At 37.9% G+C, this 23,383-nt stretch overlaps 2 protein-coding genes across 3 annotated transcripts in view; both read right to left on the bottom strand.

Annotated features, from left to right (window-relative positions):
* The window catches only part of prkag3a (protein kinase, AMP-activated, gamma 3a non-catalytic subunit), a 38,340-nt gene extending 32,529 nt beyond the window's left edge, over positions 1-5,811 (bottom strand). For both annotated transcript variants that reach the window (XM_057829250.1, XM_057829251.1), the window contains exons 1-2: positions 5,665-5,811; positions 5,530-5,569 (exon numbers count right to left, since the gene is read on the bottom strand). In XM_057829250.1, coding sequence (XP_057685233.1) covers positions 5,530-5,569; positions 5,665-5,682 — 58 coding nt within the window. In that variant the 5' untranslated portion in view covers positions 5,683-5,811. The remainder of the gene's footprint in view (positions 1-5,529; positions 5,570-5,664) is intronic.
* Positions 5,812-5,914: 103 nt separating this feature from the next.
* cnppd1 (cyclin Pas1/PHO80 domain containing 1) lies at positions 5,915-19,883 on the bottom strand. The gene is made up of 8 exons (XM_057829252.1): positions 19,692-19,883; positions 18,614-18,716; positions 14,045-14,126; positions 13,844-13,964; positions 12,887-13,015; positions 12,761-12,822; positions 12,542-12,659; positions 5,915-9,358 (listed from the first exon to the last, which is right to left on the bottom strand). Exons 1-8 carry the CDS (start codon positions 19,752-19,754, stop codon positions 8,909-8,911), a joined length of 1,128 nt encoding a protein of 375 aa, XP_057685235.1. The 5' UTR covers positions 19,755-19,883; the 3' UTR covers positions 5,915-8,908.
* Positions 19,884-23,383: the final 3,500 nt, after the last annotated feature.

Genomic DNA, 23,383 nt, shown 5'->3' with positions numbered 1-23,383 from the left:
CTAAGATCTGTATCTCCACAGAGGAAAGACCAAGGTGTGTAATTTCTCCCGAAATTGCAGTTTCTAGTTCAAGAATATTGTTCAAAACATTTGAAAGCATTTTTTTCTGGATTTAGGTGAAAAATGACCAACTTTTAGATGTATTGGCATACTAAAAACAGATAACAACAAATTTACTAAAAGTAAGTGGAATAATCTGACGTATTAACCTATTAGTCTTTAACAATCAAAACAAGATGGAGAAAATTATTCGACTAGATTTAATAAAAATGATCAGATTATGACGTCATAAATTTGCAGTGTGAAAGTTAGTATAAGTTAATACAGATTTATTTTACATTCATATTGGTGGGAAATGTAGCCCTGACCCCCGTTCACCCAATCTGTTTAGTTTTACTAATGTCCCGTCCCCATCAAAAAGTGTAAATGCAGGTTATGCTGTTATAACGTCTACCAATGTTAAGAACAAACCAACGCCTTCGCTTCCTGTACAACTTGGGTCACTTCTTGTTGATTTTAGGGCCTTTCCAGGTCATTTCCTGTTGGTTTTGGGGCATTTTCACTGCACTTTCTTGTGATTTTAGGGTACTTACTGGTCACTTTCTGTACATTTTGGATCATTTCATGTTGATTTTAGGGTATTTCCTGGATGCTTCCTGTTTATTGGTTGTTAGATTTGAAGCTAGGTTTATGTACACCAAGCTTGGCTAAAAAGAACACGCAGGAAGTCGATGTAGCTTAGCTTTTGTGGAGGTTGGTTGCTGCTCTCCCAGCTGCTGTCATAGCAACCTTATTTATTTAGGGGCAAACAATAGGATGGGAGGGGTCAGGAAGTCCGAGAGTAGCAGTGAGTAGATCACATGAGAGCCATATGGCCCAGAACAAAGGAAAGGGTGACTAGACAGAAGTTATCATATCTGGTAATTAACTATAAGGAAAGCATAATGTTAACTGTATGCACAGCAATTCCAACATTAGTCAATTCCTGTTGGATTTGGGGCATTTGGCATCACTTTTGTGAAAATTTAGGGTACTTATAGATCACTTCCTGTACATTTTGGATAACTTCCTATTGCTTTTAGGATATTTCTAGATTACTTCTTGATGGTTTTGGGGCATTTTTGCATCACTTTGTAATTTTAGAGTACTAACAGGTATCTTCCTGTACATATTGGATCACTTCCTGTTGGTTTTGGGACATATCTTCATCACTTTTTCTTAGTTTTAGGGTACTAACAGGTATCTTCCTGTACATTTTGGATCACTTCCTGTTGATTTTAGGGCCTTTCCAGGTCGCTTTCCTGTTGGTTTTGGGACATTTTCACATCACTTCCTTGTGATTTTAGGGTACTTACAGGGTACTTCCTTTGCATTATGTATCATTTTCCTGTTGATTTTAGGGTATTTCCTTGCTGCCTCCTGTTCATGGATCGCTTCCTATTCATTTTGGGCATTTTCACGTCACTTTCTTGGAATTTTAGGGTACTTGCGTGTATCACGAACAAAGTTGTTTCTCATTCACGGGTTTAATCACAGAACTCGACTGACTTTGATTTGCCTTGATAACTCATTGGCCGCTTTTATTCTAAAGGAAATTAGTTCAGCTTCAATTCTTCCATGCACTATGCTAGGGTGACCAAACGTCCTCTTTTGCCCGGACAAGTCCTTCTTTCACGTAGTGTCCTCGTGGTCCGGGCGGGTTTTATAAATTCATAAAAATGTCCGGTTTTTATGATTTTTCACGGGACCAATTTGAAGAGAATCCCTCCGGCCGCTGGGTGGCAGCAGTTGACATGGCTCCTACTAGAATGGAGGGAAGTAGTAGTTCTTCTTGTTTTTGTTGGCAGTTTACCCCTATCATGAGGCATTACCGCCATCTACTGGGTTGACGATTTGACCACAATGCCTGTTTTTTTTAAATGATAAATACGTATATAATGGCAACTGTTGACTTCTGTCGGAGCTTTGACTGTAAAATCCCATTTGGTGTCGCATCGGCGCGCTGCCGATGATTGTAAACTTTCATAGCAAAGTTTGATTTTTGCCTCAGCTAGCTATCAGTAAGCTAAACCGCGCTAGGCATTATGGGAAGTTTTGAACTGCTATGTTTGGAAACATGCTGATTGAATAGTTTGTCAGTTTATTTTGGTTTTGTTTGTGTGCAATCTAGAACACTGAATGAGAACATCAATTGAATGGGAATAACAATTTGTCAAGGACAATTGTCGTGATAGTAATTTATAAAAATGTTTAGTTGGCACATAACCTACTGTGTGTATGTGTATTGACTGGACTACATTTCTATGGGTCTGCATTATATGTATATATATAATATATATATTAGGGCTGTCAAACGATTAAAATTTTGAATCGAGTTAATTACAGCTTAAAAATTAATTAATCGTAATTAATCGCAATTAATCGCAATTCAAACCATCTATAAAATATGCCATATTTTTCTGTAAATTATATATATATTCTGTAAAATAATTTGTTGGAATGGAAAAATAAGACACAAGATGGATATATACATTTAATATACGGTACATAAGGACTGTAGTGGGCATTTCACTCTACTGTCATTTAAATCTGTCTATGCTGTCCTCACTCCGAAGCGTCTACTTTTTCCAAAGCTAGACAGCTAGTGAACGACGCCTTAATAATCAGACTTCTTCCTTTTTCATCTGATTTATTAATAAAATGGCCTCAAACCATTGTCCTCTTTAGACCGTAGTGAAACTACAAAAAAAAGTACACAAGCATTGCATTAGCAACAATGTTAGCTTAGCACGCTATACAGGTTCACTAAACATAAACAAAAAGCGTCTCATACAAAAAATATAACATTTCGCTTACTAACATAATATGTACATTCTTTACAACAACCATACTTACGGACAAACCTTGTCCGAGGATCATATAAGCACAACATTACAACGTAGGCGTCAGCCCGAGACGTCGTGCAGCCATATTGAACTGGCAAGAAAGCAATAAACCATGTCGCAAAGCGACCACAAGAGTTCGCTGTTAGACAGCACAAAAAACCTTGCTGTAAAACATACCAAAAGGCAGAATACTGTCTGAGCGGGACATGTGCGTTAATTGCGTCAAATATTTTAACGTGATTAATTTAAAAAATTAATTACCGCGCGTTAACGCGATAATTTTGACAGCCCTAATATATATATATATATATATATATATATATATATATATATATATATATATATATATATATATATATATATATATATATATGTATATATAAAACAATTTTAAGTCATTTTTTTTTTCAAACTGCATTTTTCCACCCAGAGTGAGGGGGCACACTTTAAATATATTAAAGTGATATAGGCATCTTTGAGTGAACTTCGAGTAAACTTCAAGTATCTTGAGGCCGGGCTGAGTGTCCTCTTTTTTTAGAAATCAAAATATGGTCACCCTACACTATGCGCTTAAGGTTTCCTTGCTGATCTCAATCAGAGGTATCGACAAGTTTTCTGGACTCTAGTAGTGTTCATCATCCAATAACCCGTTGCAACGCTTAATAGCGACCCGTCAACTCGCTGTAGTGAACTTTAGTTCCCACCCCATATCAAAGAAATGAAATGCTTAACAATATAATACACGTCCAAATCTAAGAAATTATTTCTTTCTTTACTCTGACTTGATGGCAGCTACATTGCGGGTCACTTCCTGCACATTTTGGATCATTTTTTGTTTATTTTAGGACATTTCCTGGCTGCTCTCTGTTCATTGGTCACTTACTATTAATTTTGGGGCATTTTTGCATCACTTATTTGAGATTTTAGGCTACTGTTAGGTCATTTCCTGTTGATTTTAGGGTATTTCAAGGCTGCTTCTGTTCATTGGTCACTTTTTTTTTTTTATTAGGGTTAGGGTTAGGCATGTCCAGTCCCCTTTTTGTTGGTTTGGGGGCATTTACCATCACATCCTTGTAATTTTAGTGTCACTGCACTTGGTGGGACAAATGAATGTTCATTTGCCCCTCCCCATTAAAATTGACTGGAGATCTAGCCAGTGGTGAACGTGGCTAGAATTTCTTGCTGGAATTCTACTTGTTTTTGTTGTTGTTTTTTTTGGTTGGGGGGTGTCAAACTTCCTAAAACCAAAGAAATACAAAGAAAACTGCCTTTGGTGGTTAAACCTAGAAAACACAACAGGTTTTACACATTATGCTACTACGTTACACTTACTGTAACAAGGCATACACTAGAAACTGATTTTCATACAAAACTTTTTCAATGATCTTGGTCAATGATCAGTGACCATACAGTCACAACCACCTCCTCATTTTTATTTTCCGTCATTTCCTCACATTTAAATGAAAAACTCAGTTTTAGCTACTCAAGGACATAGGATGTACAGTACATTAAAGTTGACGCAAATGGAAACATTGAGTTATGTATTATACATTAACAGATACAAGTACAAATGACTTACATTATGCACAGTGAAATGGAATATATTTTGAAGACTATGCAAACATTGATTTTTTTATATTAACCTTATTGTGTTCAGTCTCACTAATTATATTTGTTTTACCACGAGAAATGCATTTAATGATTAATGTATTTTTTATGATACAAATTAGAGAACATATAGAATTTAATTTTTTTAAAAAAATTATTATGTTAAAGACCACATAAAGCTCTCAAAAAAATAAATAAATAAATAAATAAATAAATAAATTTTCTCTTCATTATTTCTGGGGTCAGGCATTATAGGGTTAATAACATAAGCCTTTTCAATTATTTCCTCTTACAGATCTGATCAATTTTCTGTAGCATTGCCCCTTTTTAAATCACAGTAATTCATCAACCTTCTTTTTTTTGTCCAAGAAACATGTGCATTTGAGCTAATCATAGCCAACTATCCATGCTGATCACATGTCAGTATGTCTGCCAGTTGAACGGACAACTGAAGGGTGGTTTGCATGCCCACATCGACGCGAGTCGACTGTCTCGTCAGGCTCATATACACGCGCGGTGGAAACGGATTACGCTACAAAAGCACTTTATTAGGCTTGTTGTTAATACTTATGTATGTAAATCTGACATTAGTAGATTTTCTTCTTGTAGATGTGTGCGTGGCAGCCTGACAAATTTTTATTTTTACAGTTGCCGTCATATTTTCAGGATCAAAGCACCGTTCCACCCCCGAATTTCAGACCGGAACGGTGTTCTGGACCGTTCCAGCCCACTTTCACCCTTGCATTTAGCGCCATCAATGGGAGCCAATGAGTCAACTGAGAAGTGAGTGAAAATCCACAGGTCGTGACCCCAGGAAGAGCACAGCACCCCTTGCAATTTCTCCCAAGATTGCATCTTGTAGTTTTTTGCTTTTTTTTTAACTCAGTGAAAAAACAATGAATAATCATCGGTTATTTATACATTAGAATTTTACACATTTAAAATCCAATTGAAAAAGGGTTCTAGAACAGCAACATGAGTACAACCCGATCCTGCTGCTCATAACTCTGGGCAAAATGTAGTATTACGGTCTTACCTTGTTTCGGTGTCAGTGAAGTTCCAAGTCGGACTGAATCCTAAAACAAAATCAGCGACACGTTCTCTGTATGACATCAAATACACACAAAAAAGAAGACACTAACATACTGACATTGAAAACAAAGTTATCTACCTGTGATGAAGCCTCCATGAATCCGTTGAGTCCATTAATTTTTCATACGACAACTACTCGGAGCTCCACTTCAGTCCTCGCTCTTTCACAGAAAGAGCTTAGAACTATTTTAGGAGTTGTGCAGGGTAATGTGTCAAGCCCAGGGCACAGGGGGAGGGTTTCACTCCAGACATGCTTACCCTGTGTACAAATCCATTCCAGTGTCAGATTTCTTGCATTAAATGTGTCAGTTCACTCATTGACAAAATAATGAACTTCAACAAAGTCATTCTTTATTAAATTTGGCTTGTTTGTTTTACAACATTGTACAAAATGAAGGACATTGTGCTTCCAAGGATATCAAATTGTCAGAATAGCATCCAATTATAAACTCCTCGAGACCACTTTGGGGCTTTTTCAGAAACAATAACTGAAAAGTGAATGTTACTGCAGTAATTAGTGAGCCTGGAGTGAAAGGTGCGATTACAACAGAGATGGAATCAAAAGGGTGACTTCCAGAACACATTTGCTAGCATGCTAAATAGGTTGTTTATGTATCAAACCATAAAAAACAAAACGCTTAGGGGAAACGACTGAATGGGAATTTTAATGACAAACTAGTCAATCTTGAAAGTTGCTGTTACAACAAATGAAAGCAAAAGGGTGACTTCCACAACACATTTGCTAGCGCTTATGTTTATGTGCCAAAACAAAAAACAAAAAACAAAAAACAAAAAAAAAAAAAAAAGACTAAATGGGACTTTAAATTATAAAAAAATAAAATAACATTGCAATAACTAGTGAACCTTGAGTGAAACTTATGATTACAACAAATCAAACCAAACGGGTGACTTCCAGAACACATTTGCTAGCATGCTAAACACGATGCTAGCACGCTAAATATGCTATGTACCAAACCAAACACCTCAGGAAAAAAAAAAACAAATGACTAAATGGGAATTTTAATGAAAAAAACTTGTATAGCAGTAACTAGTAAACCTTGAAAGTTGCTATTACAACAAATGAAAGCAAAAGGGTGACTTCCAAAACATATATGCTCGCGCTAGCATCCTAAATATGTTGCTAGCACGCTAAATAGGTTGTGTTTATGTGCCAAAAAAGGAAAAAACACTCAGGGAAAAACAAAAAACGACTAACTGGGACTTTTAATCATTAAAAAAAAAAAAAAAAAAGCAATAACTAGTGAACATTAAGTGAACGTTATGAAACCAAAACAATGACTTCCAGAACATATTTGTTAGAATACTAAATAGGTTATATTTATGTGCCAAACCAAACAAATTCCTCAGGAAAAACAAAAAAAATGACTAAATGGGAATTTCAATTAAAAAAAAAACATATTGCAGTAATGTGTGAACCTTGAAAGTTGCTATTACAACAATTATCAGCAAAAGGGTGACTTCCAGAACACATTTGCTAGCGTTAGCATGCTACACACGTTGCTATCATGCTAAATAGATTGTGTTTATGTACCAAACCACAAAAAACAAAACCCTTTAGGAAAAAAAAAACTGATTTTGCAATAACTAGTGAACCTTGAGTAAAAGCTGCTATTACACCAAATGAAAGCAAAAGGGTGACTTCCAGAACACATTTGCTAGCAATAGCAAATAGCTAACCACGTTGCTAGCACGCTAAATAGGTTATGTTTATGTGCCAAAACAGGGAAAAAAAGCCCTCAGCAAAAACAAAAATGACTAAATAGGAAGTTTAATTGAAAAAAAAACTGATATTGCAGTAACTAGTTAACCTTGAAAGTTGCTATTACAACAAATGAAAGCAAAAGGGTGACTTCCAGAATACATTTGCTAGCGCTCGCATGCTAAACACATTGGTAGCATGGTGATTATGGTGATTGTGATTATGCCAAAATAAAACAGAAAAAAACCCTCAGGGGAAAAATGGTTATTTTTAAGATCAAAAGAAACCTGATATTGCAAAACTAGTGAACCTTGAGTGATTGTTGCGATTACAAATGAAGCAAAATGGTGACTTCCAGAAGGCATTTGCTAGTGCTAGCATGCTAAACACGTTACTAGCACGCTAAATAGGTTTCATTGTCCAAAAAAAAAAAAAAAAAAATACAAAAATTTGATCTTATTACCCTGTTGTAAGACAATCACAGCTTCAGCATGGCATTGAATTATGACACCTTTTATCATAAAAAAACCAGTATCATTGTGTATTAGCATGACCTATTTGAAGTAGCGTCGCAGATACCATATTTTGCCTCCCGATACAGATCCCAACATCCGGTGTGTTGTATTGGCCGACGCCGAGCCTGTACCGATGAGTTTTTTTTAGGAGAGGATAAATATATTTTTAAATACTAAATTACTGCATATTCAAAGTAAATGCTATCATAGCTTACTCATACTCCTAAACTTGTTGGCTGTCATTGACGGTGCTAGACGTCCAATCCATTTGAAATGGGAGGGTGGCAGCAAATGAACATTCACCCTCCCACTTCAATTGGATTGGACTACTAGTGATAAACGCAAGGGCGACAAGCGCTACCTTTTTTTACGGCAGCATGTCTAGCTGGCGGCCATCTTAGGTAGGGCGACGGCACTTGGAAACTAGAAGAACTACAAGTTGAAGAGCACATATCGCGCAGCATCGGCACATTATTTCTTAGTACTCACCGATCCTGACATTTTAGTGCCGTATCTAGTATGTCTTTCGTGAAGCAGTAACATTTCTTCGCATCAAGCACCATCATTTCAACTTAACATACTTCCACCCTTTCCAGCTGATACTACAGCATTCAGAACACATTGACCCATCACTTCAAACCTGCGAACCAGTACAACTGAAAACGCTCTTAAGTTCTCTGCGGTCAAAAACCAAAAGTGACTATAACGAACATCTGAGATGCGCTTGTGTACTCTCACCTTGTGTTGTAACTCTCAAGACCGGTCGTGAGACTACATTTCGAAGGTCTTGGTCTAGTCGCAGTCTAGGACTCCTGAAAGTATTTGTGGTGTATCAGTAACATCTGCTAATTCTGGTGTTGTGTAAGTTTTGAGTCTTGAGTACAAGACTTCAATCGCCTGGTTTTTGTAGATCTGGAACATACAAACGTGAGGTGGTGATTAAAAAAAAGCAGTGCCGGTTTCTTTTCCAGACTACGTGACGATTAGCAGCAGAGACTCTAACGTGCTAGCGAGTCATGAGGAGAGCTTGCGTCTTGTCTAAGGGTAAAATCTTTGGATGACGAGGTGAGAGATTTGGCTTTCCACGATTAGATGGAGGCAAGCCACGATGCGTGACTGGTGAATACGGCGGAGTTGTTTGTGAGCGTGCTGCGACAGAAGGGGGTAGACCAGTTTTCGAATGACTCCAAGGCAGTTTCTGGTCGTACAGATCCCAAAGAGGTGAGCAGTGCGCCCCAGAGACACAATATCGATGTCTTTGAGTTGACGGAAGGGGACGCCGTTCTGTGCAGTCGATCCGGTCCGACGACATCAGCGTGGCAGTTCATACTCTCGTTGGACAGTGAGCAACAGCGGATCCGCTGCGGTGGAGCGGGGACGTCGGGGTCGGAGATGTGAAGGAGTGCCGGGGTGACCTCGTCCGGGGGAGCCAACGGGCTCTGGATGCTTGGAGAGAGACTGAGCTGGTGGAGCACGCTGCTTGTGGCAATGAAGCCGGCCACGCTGGTCAGATAGAGAAACCCGAGCATACAGGAAACCTGAATTAAAAAGCAAAAACACCAATGAAATTCGCAGAAACGTGCAGAAAGCTCAAGGCTGGAGGTGAATTAATTTACTGTATTTTTTGGGGCGATAAGCAACTGCTTTTTTCACTCTCTTTGAACTGGGCTGCTTAAATAACTAAGCAGTTACTTCATAGATTTTTACAGGCTAAATAGCAAAAACGCATGAGTGTTCCATTATATAGTGTCTTCAGCTTTGTTGCTAGTGATAGCATTCCAAGGAGAGTTATTTCCAGGTTACATTCAGATTTGCTGTCAAGAGAATTGGTGCAACTACAGTCAAGAATCACTGAAGTAGAGCTGTCCCGACTAGTCAACGTCATCAATGACGTAAATGCATCGACTAGTACAATATCCCGTCGATGGTTAATGAAGGGGTAAAAAAATATATGCCTGGAAAGTTGAGAATGTCCGAAGGTTAGCAAGCGGGGAAAGCAAAAAAAGCGCACCAGAGTGGCCAAAACATTGACTCATTTCAACGAAACATAGGAGGATACACTGTTGTGTCCTATCCCTTCAATGACGTGCTGGCATACCTGGCGACACGTGGGCTGTAAATCAACACCTAAAGCGCCGTCACCTAGTTATAATTTTGGAAGACGACAGGAAACAACATGCTGGTAGATTGAAAGTCCATCTAACTAACTAATGACATGTTTTATTGAAGTTGATAGGCCTGTCGCAAATATGCAATGAGTCCATTTGTCGCACCGTAAATAAAAATGAGGGCTGTAATTTTCACGGCTGCATTTTATTGGCACGTGCGTGCGTGCATACATTTGTGCGTGCGTGTTGATGGCATATGAGACTCCAGTTCCTTTCACAGATGTTTATGGTCATCAACCCGCCGTAGAACTAAACTTCAGACATACAAAATAAGGAAACACATCTATATTAAACACTGTAAACGTTAGCACTGGTACATTCAGGCTAATGAGGGGAAAAAAAGACAACCTACTTTGGCCTGCAATAAAACATTGGCAGTCTTCTCCAAAATGTAAACTTGCGGTTAAAAGGTGACACTTTGAACATGAGAAATCGCTGGTTAACAGCATTGCAAACGACAAAATGATTTAAAAAAAAAAAAGTTATTACCGACACTACATTTAATGACGAAAAGTGCTTTTTTTGCGGCGTGTAAAGCTTACGGTTAGCTGTTTAGCGAACGTACATCCGGTGAACATTTCAAAATAAAAGCACGCCATGTTCGTCATATAAATAACGATTTCTGGAGTTAATCCCATACTTCAGAATTCAGATTCTACACTAAGAGTCGCTTTAAAATGACACCCTTTATGAAAAATCTGATTGGCAATGAATAATTATAATAATACTATTAAACATACTATAATATTAATGATAGATATTTTTTTTCTAAGTATAGTTTTAAATCATGTTGGAAAGGCGAAGTCAGTGTTCTGAATCTTTTTACATTCCATTATTTTGCACTAATGAATGCTATCAGCATTTGACCTCCTTGTTTATTTGTGATTTATGTGTTTATTTGTACGTTAATAAAGAATTTAAGTGTTCCAGAATGTTTTTGTGAATTAATAACCGTCAACAAAAGTTTCATTGCTAAATTAGTTTAAAATAAATAAATAAATTAGGGCTCTCAAAATTATCTCGTTAACGGGCGGCAATTAATTTTTTAAATTAATCACGTTAAAATATTTGACGCAATTAAAGCACATGCCCCGCTCAAACAGACTAAAATGACAGTACAGTGCAATGTCCGCTTGTTAATTGTTTTTTTAGGTGTTTAGCGCCCTCTGCTGGCGTTTGGGTCCAACTGATTTTATGGGTTAGTACCATGCGTGAGCATGGTGTAATTATTGACATCAACAATGGCGAGCTACAAGTTTATTTTTTGATTGAAAATTTTACAAATTTTAATAAAACGAAAACATTAAGAGGGGGTTTAATATAACATTTCTTTAACTTGTACTAACATTTATCTTTTAAGAACCACAAGTCTTTCTATCCATGGATCGCCTTAAGAGAATGTTAGTAATGTTAATGCCATCTTGCTGATTTATTGTTCTAATAAACAAATACAGTATTTATTAGAGGTGGGAATCTTTGGGTACCTAACGATTCGATTACAATTCAGAGGCTTTGATTCGATGATAAATCGATTATTGATGACCCCCCGCCCCCGCTATTAGCTGCTTTTAATGTTTTGTACATTAGTTACAAAAACTATATATTAAAAAAAAAAGCCTCGCAGGCTTAATAAACGACTATTTCAGTATCAAGTTAACAGTTAAAAACAATAATATACTCAAATCCCCTTTCTGTATCAGCAGCTTTAAACTACTTTCAATTAATGTTGTGAATCAAACGTTAAAAGTGTTAAAATTGCTCCCGTTATTCCATAATTTCCCTTTTGTCTACTTTCGACATGTGAAAGTTTTAAAACTAGTTTAAAGATAGATTCAAGTCAATATTTTACCGATTTAGGAGTATTTTAGATAAAAAGTTAATTAGGTTCGCTTGGAAGGTTCGCTACAACAGCGTTGCAGGGAAGTCTACTGCTTTAAGATGGCGGCTGTTTACTAACGCCTGAATCTAGCTTTCAGTACATGTGCTGCTAACGCCACCGAGTCCATTTTGCATCTAGTCCTATATAAATATGATATCTACTGTACCATTATGTGGACGTACTTTGTAGCAGCTGTCGGCAGCAGTCAGGTATGTTTTTTTTTTTTTTTTTTTTTATCTCGCTGCATGAGTTGAGCTAGAGCCGTGAGTTGAGCATTGGCATTACCCGAGGGGCTGGGTAATGACAAGCATGATGTTTAGCTACTCTCGCTTCGTTCCTCATTGCGTCACGAAGACCATGCGGCGTGCTGAGTATGTTTTACTTCCGCTTTACTTGACATATTTCAATAATCGGAATTTGGATGTTTGTGAATCGTTCTCGAATCTTCCACGGCCGAATCGCGAATAATCTAAGAATCGGAAATTTCGCGGACCTCTAGTATTTAAGTACCATATGTTGAATGTATATATCCGTCTTGTGTCTTATCTTTCCATTCAAACAATAATTTACAGAAAAATATGGCATATTTTATAGATGGTTTGAATTGCGATTAATTACGATTAATTAATTTTTAAGCTGTAATTAAAGCGAGTAAAGTGAGACTGCAAGTTGACCTTGATAAAGTGCTGGTAGATTGCCGCAAACGCCTGTCTCCACGCTGGTTGCTCGAGCAGCACGCAGAGGTCTGTGTAGCTAAACCAGCCTCGCGTTGTCCCCTCACGCTTCGCCACGCTGAGGAAAAAACAAACAAACAAACAAACAAAAAAAAAAACACTTGTTTCAGAGAAAACTCACGCTCAAGTTTCATTTCAACTTGGAGGACATTCACAGACCTGCTCTCTAGTTGGCTCAGTGCCTCCAAGAAGTCATCAGACCCAGTGAAGAGACTCCATTCCTGCGAGATTTGACACAAGGATCGCAACATAGAACTAAATGATGGTGCCAACTCACAAACTTACAATAGCGCAGAGGAAATTCATTTCCAGCTTGTTGACCGTCTCAACATCGAGCTTCCCAGCTGCTCCCCACTCATCATTGAAGACCTCCTCTTCCTCTCCTTCGTCGTACAAGTACTTGCTGGCAACCATCTGTCAAATGAATACAAATTGGGCATGTGTAAAGATTTTCCATAATTGACCTTTTTCCATAATTGACCTTTCATAAAAGCTCCGCCCCACTTTAGTTATAGTTGCTAGGGCAACAAGCTACGTGACGCCAACCACTGCAGGCAGGCGTACTTCGGAATGTTAAAAGTGATTTATTTTGCCGCAGTGCAACATCCTCCGAATTGAGGAAAAGAAAAAAGTTTACAATATGCACCGGAGGGTTATAAGGAAGATATTAAAAAAATGTAGTAAGTGTTGAACCTGTTGAAGGCAGATTCAACACTTACAGTAAAGTGTTGAGATACTAAGGTGTACGTTCACAAAATAACACATGAAAAATAAAAACCAAATCGGTTCTAGGCGCTTATTAGAAATCTATGTTTACTTGAGCATTAGCATCACTTCAATGCTAGCGCACTCATAAAATGGGACTGCAAATGAAGAAATGAAGTTAAGCAACTTTAGCTAATGAAACAGCTAATCTATATATAGGGAATGAATATTCGTTCATTTGCTGCCATCCTGGACGTCTAAGGCTGTCAGTGGCAGCCAATGAGTTCATTTTGGGACATTTCAAGTCATTTCATGTTAATTTTGGGGAATCTACAGGTCACTTCCTGTTACCTCGTATTCATAAGGAGGACATTCTTGTGTCACCTTTCAATTGATTGTCACAACTCTAAGTTGAACCTCTTTAATGAGGCAAAATTGTGTAATAAAAAACAAAAACCGTCATGCAACAGAAAATGGGAGGGGGGGGGGTGAGTTGACCAGTGTTATACCGAAAACCTTTGCAACAGAGACACATACCATGGAGATCAAGAAGAGGTCAGAGGATGAGATCTTTTGCAGGTATTCAGGGTTTCTGTTTCGAAGCCTTTCAATGTAAACCAACGCCAGCATCATGGCACATGGTGAAATACAAGCCTCCCTGGAGCAAAACAAAAAGCCAAAATAATTGCTACAACAATCCAGTTGCATGAACAAGAACAAAAAATACCAGATGCATACCTGGCGACATGAACGGCATATTTCTTGTGGAGTTTCCGGATTGGACTTGGTGCAGATTTCTGGAAGATTTCAACAGCGATATCTGAAAGATGACAATAAATCTGTGTCATTTATGGGTTTGCATGCTTAAAGACTTACGCTTAACTATTGTTTATGCTACGTAAAAAATTAGGGTTCATGGAATTTTGTTTGGTTTTGCTAGTCGCAGTGAGTAGTTCTTTATCATCTTTAATGCTACATAAAGAGTGAAAGTGCCTATGACATCAAAAAGCCTGTTTATTTCATATTACACGCGGTATTTTATGCTACCGAATGAAATGGACCGCTTGGATATGTGTCGAAGCGATCGATTTAGTTATTCAATTTTTTAAATCCTGCGCCATGAAAATGAGTGACTTCCTAAATTGAGGAAGAATGGGAATGTGACGTCAGCCGGTTCACCATCTCACAATACAGCCATTAGCCATAGCATGCAGAAGGGCTGCGGATTCAGCCGATTTTGCGGATTAATTTGTTTATTGTTCGCATCACACCAGCCCAATGTGCTGCACGCTTTTGTTGCTGCACCTGGGAGAGGTATGTGAGCCTTTTTGGGCTTCAAAAAGTTCACATTAACCGCACGGAGAATGTCCAAAACAAGTCCGACAACTGTGGGACCAATGGACCGACGAGGAAGTGAGTAGACTACGTGTTTTGTATTATGCCAAATACTGGGATCATGGCACGCGTTTTAATAAGGAGGTGGCTTGCATTTTGTGGGTGACAATGTTCCCTGTACACCGAGAAGGCCATAAGGCCGCCGACCAGCGGCTTGTCGCACACCCCCCTTAGACCTCTTTGCGTGCCCCCCAACATAGCACTTTCCTCGGCTTTGCCCCGAGTAGCCCCACGCACAGTCGTCGGCCTGTTTGTTTTGTCCACTGAGAATGCGCTGTTCTCGGCGTTCATTCACCTCTCTGCAGAACGACGAGCCGCTGGTGTTGTCAAATTTTGTTTTGCACCCCATCAGAAATTGCAACTTTGTGTTAAAAATGACCGCGAATACAGCGGTTACAAAGTAAACTCTAAAAACTTTCTTTAAATAAAGGAATATTTACATACGTTTGATCATGGACGGACATGTAGAAAGGTTCTCAGACATATCCTGCCATGTTAGCTGCACACAACTGCACGCCGCCCTCTTACCGTTTACGTTTTCGCAGTGTCGTCAAGCATTAATTTATGCCATATTCGTGTTGAACATGTATGTTTTCGATGTTACTTGTTTATTTAGCACCTAGCACATTGAGAGTCCAACTGAATGTAAAGGAGGGCTTATTCACTGCCACAACAGCTTTGGGAGCCAAATATTATAAGGGTGCAAAATTTGGCAGAACACTGGGGGCTGGCCGATCGGTGAAGACAATCAACCCCGCCACCGTATGCGATATGTGTAGTAGTTTTGTGTGATTTTTTGTTTTCAAAACGCAAGAAAAACACTTGAAAATGCCGCTAGGTTCAGGTTAGCATGTTGGCTAGTGTCACGCCTTCTATTTTTTTTTTTACGCTCGTTCCTCCGTCTCCGAAGCCAAAAATAGTGCCTGGAGCCTCCATGGTGGAAGTTTTAGTGGTGCTCTCATGAAAAATATTTCATTCTGCATGTTCATTTACGGTTTATCGCTGTAGTTTTATCCAAACATGCTCAAAAACAACGATAATGGGTCGCGCCAACAGCCAGACGGGTTCATGCTCGTCATGCCTCAACGTGCCCCATTTCGGCCATTAAAACCCAAAATTAAGTTTTTCCAGAATCAAGTCAACAGGATGATATCGTGATTAGAGGTATTCAAAATTTCCGATTCTTAGATTATTCGCGATTCAGCCGTGGAAGATTCGAGAACGATTTACAAACATCCAAATTCCGATTATTGAAATATGCCAAGTAAAGCGGAAGTACAACATACTCAGCGCGCCGCGCGGTCTTCGGGTCGGAACGAACCGAGAGTAGCTAAACATCATGCTTCTCATTACCCGGCCCCTCAGGTAATGCCAATGCTCAACTCACGGCTCGAGCTCAACTCATGCCATGAGATAAAAAAACACAACAACATACTTGACTGCTGCCGAAAAGCTGCTACAAAGTACAGCCACATGTTACGGTAGATATCATTTATATATGACTAGATGCATTATAGATTCGGTAGCGTAAGCAGCATATCTACAAAAAGCTAGATGCGGGCGTTAGTAAACGGCCGCCATCTTAAAGCAGTACACTTCCCTGCAAGGCTGTTGTAGCGAACCTTCCAAGCAAACCTAATTAACTTTTTATCTAAAATACTCCTAAATCGGTAAAATATTGACTTGAATCTATCTTTAAAATAGTTTTAAAACTTTCACATGTCGAAAGTAGACAAAAGGGAAATTATGGAATAACGAGAGCAATTTTAACAACTTTAACGGTTGATTCACAACATTAAATTAATTGAATGTAGTTTAAAGCTGCTGATACAGAATGGGGACTGGAGTTTTTTTATTTAATGTTATTTTTGTATATTTGTTTACTGCTATATGCGAACTTGATACTGAAATAGTAGTTTGGTTTAGCCTGAGAGTATTTTTGAACAATTTTGGAACTAATGTACAAAACTTAAAATAAATAAATAAATAAATTAAATTAAATAAAAAAAAGGAGGGGGGTGCATCAATAATCGTTTTATAATCGAATCGGAGCCTCTGAATCGTAATCGTAATCGAATCGTTAGGTGCCCAAAGATTCCCAGCTCTAATCATGATACTCTTTCCCAAAGGCAGAGCTGGCGGCATTGGAAAATAAAAGGGAGCTTGTTGCGGGGTATCGAATTTCAAACTACGGAATGCTAGAAGGGCCACAATTTATCGCGCAAAGCGGGGTTGCGTGATGTCGTTAGTAAATAGTTTAACTGAAAGCTTAATTAAAAATGTGTATTACGACCGGCCCAGACGTCAAGCCGGTCCACCGGGAACTGTCCCGGTTCTCCCGATTAACCACTCCGGGCCTGGTACTGTGCGATTGCATGCTGTTGTGACGTTGATGTTAACGGCGCGCACGCACGAGGTGCAGTGCATCGTAAAAATTCTACGCGTCATCTTCGTTATGGATTAAAAAAAAAAAAAAAAAAAAAAAACTTTGTCACGGATATAATTTAGGTTGCACTGAGATGTTCTTGAAAATTAAAACCACGGTGAAATATTCCAGACTTACGACAGCTAATTTAATACCTTTAATAATGGAAAACTAAATTCAATGCCTTTTTAATACTTTTAATAACCCGTGGGACCCTGCAAAAGCCGGACTAACTCCGGTGGCATAAAATATCGTTTGCGAGATGCAAGAAGTCGGCAGTTTTGACCATTATGCAGTAATTTTGCCCTGTCGTACTGAATAAATGCATTTTTAATATTTCATATTCCATTTAGCACAAGACTGTTATTTGTCATGACCATACCATTTATTTAGTAATTGGGGGAAAATACCTAAACAAAAAGAATATCTTGCGTAGAGAGATTGAAACAATCATGACATTTTGCTGCTCTATGTTGCATTTTCCTCGTTCTGAATCTTCCCTTCAATGGGCTGAATTCTAAATCATCTGAAATCGTGACCATGCCGACATCATCATCCAGCTAAGGACGCCAGAGCGCTATCATGACAGGCGAGTCGAAACAGCAGATTAAAAGACTAATTTTTATCATCTGCACTTTGCCAAATTGTTGTATATCGTCGAATCGTCTCAAAATGTGATTTTAATTCACATAATAATGCTATTTAAGATTTTTATTATGCTGTCACAGGCACTTTAAAGCAGGGGTGGGCAAACCGGTCCTCGAGGGCCGCAGTGGGTCCTGGTCTTTGTTCCAACTGACCCAGCACAGATAGTTTAACCAATGCGGTTTCAGCAGAAATGAGAAGCACCTGACTGCAATCGACTGATTGCACTTGTAAAACAGCAGATTGGTGAAAAGGTGTCCTCTTAATGGGTTGCAACAAAAACCCGCACCCACTGCGGCCCTTTGTGGAATCAATTGCCCACCTCTGCTTTAAAGCAACACGATGTAACTTTTTGACCTTTATATTTTAATAATACTTGTGATATGTTGACTGACAACTAGTTGAATGACACCTCTTTTATATCTTGAGGGGGTCTCTTTTGCTTCGAAAGGTGATGTCACAGTGTTCTGAATCTGTTTACATTGCATTCTTTCACACTATTTAATGTTATCAGCTGTTGACCTAATTGTTTGTGATTTATGAAAGGTATTTATGTGCTTATTTGTACTTTGACAAAGAATTTAAGTGATCCAAAATGTTTTTGTTAATTAATATGCGTCAACAAAAATTTAATTGCTAGATAAGTTAAAAAACAAAAAAAAAGTACAAACAATAAACAAAGAATAATTGACCAATCTTTACAAAAGTCTGACTAATTGGGAGGAAATATAGTCGTTTGGGACAGCCCTACTGTGCATTATACTCTTTCCCCAAAAATTTCACTAACTCACAGTGTGTGGTTCACAATAAATCCTAAATATTCAGATATTGTAAAAAGTCACCTGTCACAGGGGAGGACAGAACTTCAAGTGACACATCGTGATCCAATCCATAATATAGTCGCTTTCTCACTCGTTCAGACAATCTTTGATGTCCGGGAAGAAACTGCAAAGGTGACATAGAATAGATTACATAAATGTCATTTTGTGTCTGACAATACTTACTTTTAACTTAACTACAGTAAATGTATAGTACTCACAGAGTATGAATTGTAGTGGATAGTTAAAGAAGAACATTTGGCTGCCATGGCAGCGCTAAACGACCAATTCATTTGGACGTTTAGTGTTGTCAATGGCAGTGAAAGATGAACATTCACAGAACGTGATCCTAGTTTATATTAATTGCACATCCGTTGTTAACTGGTTAAAGAGACCCATTAGCGACAATAAACATTTAACCCCCTGATGCCCCAATTTACATATACCAAATATATGTCCTAAAAATATTGGGAATACTAGGTACATTAATTTAAAATAGTCCTAAAAATGCGAAAAAGATGGTGAAAATCTTGAAAACCCATGGAAAATTAAATATATTTTCTAAATATGATTTTATGATGTCCAGCTGCATTTTTCAATTGGATTTTCTATGTTTTTAAAAAAATATGTATTAATTAATACCATTTTTATTTACCTGTCTATCCATCAAATTATGCACACAGTATGTGTTAAATGTAATTTCAGGATTCGACTGGTTAATTCGCGCGGATAATCAGCCACTGATGACATATTAACATTTATTACAACACGTATGTAAAGATATTTAAATATATTAGAATGATAACGCTGAAGTTAATTGGTGCTACCTGAAGTTAGTAGCCGAAAGATCACATTTCGCAACAAAAAAAAAAACCTTGTTTATGAGAAACTAATATAGTTTGCACCCCCTGGTTCGAGATGAAAGAAAAACACCCAAAGACATTTAAGCCAGAAGCCGTGAAATGCAAAATTTAGTTTAAGGTAAAGATTAAAACTCATCTGACAAATATAAACACATTGACGGTCGGCTAGCTAGCAAGCTAATATGGCGCCTCTAGTTAGCTTAGTTAGCTTCAACTGATTGAGGATTAGGCCAAATTACCGTGAACTCCCGGAAATCGGAAAACTGGATAGCTGTGTCGTTGAGTAAAAAGTCGAAATCCATGTTTTAATGTTAGTGAAGGGCCAACATTTGTCTGGGTGGGCATTAAAAAGCCGACTGCGTAGCTTGATGACAGTCCGCGCTTTGCCAGAAACACACCCTTGCCTTGATGACGTAAGAGACATAAAGCTGTTCATACCGTCGACGTCCAACTGGGGGCGCGCTGAGGATGTACGCATACTTGACACTGAACCTCCGCCCCAATGACCAAATTCATTCATTCATTCATTTTCCATGCCGCTTTTGAATTTCAAATAAATTAAAATGAAATCGAACTATTTTAGGTCTATTTTAATACAAAAAAATACTAGAATAAAATTTATCTGCTTTATCTAAAACTGTATAATTAAATATGGTGTTAAATCAAGGCCAAAAGTTTTGTAATCTCTCAGCCTTTGAGTTTGTTTTTTTTTAAATATATTTTTTTAAAATGCAAATGCTGAGGTAAACTGAGGTGTGCTCAACTTCAAAGTCCCCTAAGCAATAACGGTTTCGCAAACGATCACTCCAAATATAATTTAGAAATACAAATGAAATTGACAGAATGCAAATATATAATGCAATTAGTGAAAATTAAGTACACAAAGAACAAGAAAGCAAATGATCATTATTTTTAAAATGCTTTTTACTAAAGCTTCAAACTTTTCTTCCACACTCTTATGTTGTCTTCAGTTATCATCATGGCAAGCGACAATACCTTGACCAGTGAGATGGGTGGGATTTCGTATTGTCATTGCTCCGTCAGCTCTTTGGTCAAAAAGCAGGAGAGGCTGGGGAATGCGTTTCCCTGCATATTCTTGAAAAGCACCATACCAGTATTCGTTGGTTCTAGTGCTGCAACTCGAGTAATTAGATTAGAAAAAAGCTTCAAAATCAAATTTTGCAGCCTTGAGTATTTGCTTAATTACAGTAGCGTTGTAATGGTTTGTTTTGAAAGTGTTTGCATGTAGTTTTATTTATTTGGTAGGATACACTGCCCCCTATTGGCAACATTGAATATGACACAACTCATTTAACATGGCTGAATCCAGCTACTCCCTGTTAAAACCAACATAAGTTTTTGTTTGAGCGATTTTTTTTTTTTTAATGCATTACTAATTTAGTTTATTCAGTGTATTGTAAAAGTGACTACACCCCTCGCATTTCTGCAGATATTTAAGTATATCTTTTCATGGGACAACACTGACAAAATGACACTTTGACACAATGAAAAGTAGTCTGTGTGCAACTTATATAGTAGAGTTAATTTATTTTCCCCTCAAAATAACTCAAAATATAGCCATTAATATTTAAACCCCTGGCAACAAAAGTGAGTACACCCCTTAGAAACTACGTAAATCCCTAAATGTCCAAATTGAGTACTGATGGTCATTTTGCCCCCCAAATGTCATGTGACTCGTTACAGGAGTGGTGTCAGCATTGCTGCAGAGACTGAAGAGGTGGGCGGTCAGCCTGTTAGTGCTCAGACCATATGCCGCACTCTACATCAGATTGGTGTGCATGGCTGTCACCCCAGGAGGAAGCCTCTTCTGAAGACGATACACAAGAAAGCCCACAAACAGTTTGCTGAAGACATGTCAACAAAGCACATGGATTACTGGAACCATGTCCTATGGTCAGATGAGACGGGCGAGCAAGCTGACCCCCCACCTCTTCAATCTCTGCAGCAATGCTGACAGCACTCCTGTAACGAGTCACATGGCATTTTGGAGGGAAAATGACAAGCAGTACTCAATTTGGACATTTAGGGATGTACGTAGTTTCTAAAGGTGTTACTCACTTTTGTTGCCAGGGGTTTAGATATTAATGGCTATATTTTGAGTTATTTTGAGGGGAAAATAAATTAACTCCACGATATAAGCTGCACACAGACTATTTTTCATCGTGTCAAAGTGTCATTTTGTCAGTGTTGTCCCTTGAAAAGATATACTTAAATATCTGCAGAAATGCGAGGGGTGTACTCTTTTGTGATACACTGTAGGTATATTTTGCTGTTTTTGTGGGAATATGATTTGAACTATTTGTTAAGAGCATTGTAAAAAAAAAAAAGAAAAAAAAAAAACCATTACCATTTTATAGCATTTAAGCTAGCTTTGCTATCCAAGTTAGCCAATTGTTCTTTTCTTTGTACTCAGATCCTCATTCATTATTTTTTTTTAATACAGTTTGAGGCTAAGCTATTTCAAATTATTTTTACATGAAAGTGCAATTCTGCAGTTTGAAAAAAAAAATTATTTTGTATTTGCATTTAATGCTTTTGAAAGTGCAATCTTAGCAAGCCTTTCACAGCTCCAAAAATTGATACTGCAACGCAATAAATGTTCTATATGCGAATACTTGATTATTCGAACTAACTAGTTGACAGTTTAATCGGCTACTAAAATAATCGATAGCTGCAGCCCTAGTTGGTTCAACAAATAAGTTTCATAATAATTAATAATAATAAAATATAATAAAATAATCTGGGACAAAGCGTGTCCCTTGAAAGCTGAATATGGGACGCGTACTTTAGTTTCTGAATACAGGACGATTCAGTTTTTTCAAGGGACAGTTTGCAAACCTTTAGTAGTTACAAGCTTACAAAACGAATGCATCACTGTTACCATCACATTATCATCATGGTAGACGAAAAAAATAGTGAATCACATGATAACTAGACAAAATATAATATACGTACAGTATTTTCAAAGGTAGGTTTGGCCTATTGGTCAGCAGTAACAGCTAGATTAGGGGTCAGCAACCCGCGGCTCTAGAGCCACATGCGGCTGTTTTGCGCTGCTCTAATAGCTGCCTGGAGCCCTTTCAAAATGTTTCCAAATGGAAAAAGATATGGGAGTCAAACATATATTTAGTTTTAATATGGTTTCTGTAAGAGGACAAACATACGGAGCCCCTAAAGGGACATCGACAGAAAATTTAAGCAATCTGGTGCGCACCAGAAACTATCTGGTAAACATTTGCTTTATATAGCATTTAAGCTAGCGGAGTTTTGCTATGCAAGCTAGCCAATTGTTGTAAACATTAGCATTATATAGCATTTAAGCTAGAGGACTTTTGCTACGCAAGTTACCGAATTGTTGCAAATATTACCATTATATAGCATTTACGTAAGTCAACAATTGGCCGCTAGCTGGAATGCTATATAATGCTAAAGTTTACTACATAATTTTTAGTGCACACTGGATTGCTTAAATTTATTTAATTTTTGTCGATGTCCCTTTAGGGGCTCCGTGTGAATGAACATGATACTAACATTCTTCCAATTCATATTATTGTAATGAAGTTAAACTTGAGGTGGCATCGTGCAACGGAGTAGTCACGTGGTGCGTCATTCTCTGTAGGATGCACTGCAAGGAAAATAAACATTTTATCTTGAAGGCTCATAATATATCTGTAGCCAACTTAGTCATTTAGTAGGCTAATATAGCAAATCTAGATACCGTACACTATGTGTTGCCTTCATTATCGGTCTTAGATATGGCTTTTAATTTTTTTGCGGCTCCAGACATATTTGTTTTTTGTTTATTGGTCCAATATCGCTCTTTCAACATTTTGGGTTGCTGATCCTTTAGCTAGATAAACAACTAGCTTCTCCTACTGAGAGAAAGCTAACATTAGCACAGATTAGAAAC

Source organism: Corythoichthys intestinalis, chromosome 2 (assembly GCF_030265065.1).
Source record: "Corythoichthys intestinalis isolate RoL2023-P3 chromosome 2, ASM3026506v1, whole genome shotgun sequence".
Taxonomy (NCBI): Eukaryota; Metazoa; Chordata; class Actinopteri; order Syngnathiformes; family Syngnathidae; genus Corythoichthys; species Corythoichthys intestinalis.
Note: the sequence above shows the minus strand (reverse complement) of the source record. Positions and strands in the feature narration are given on the sequence as shown.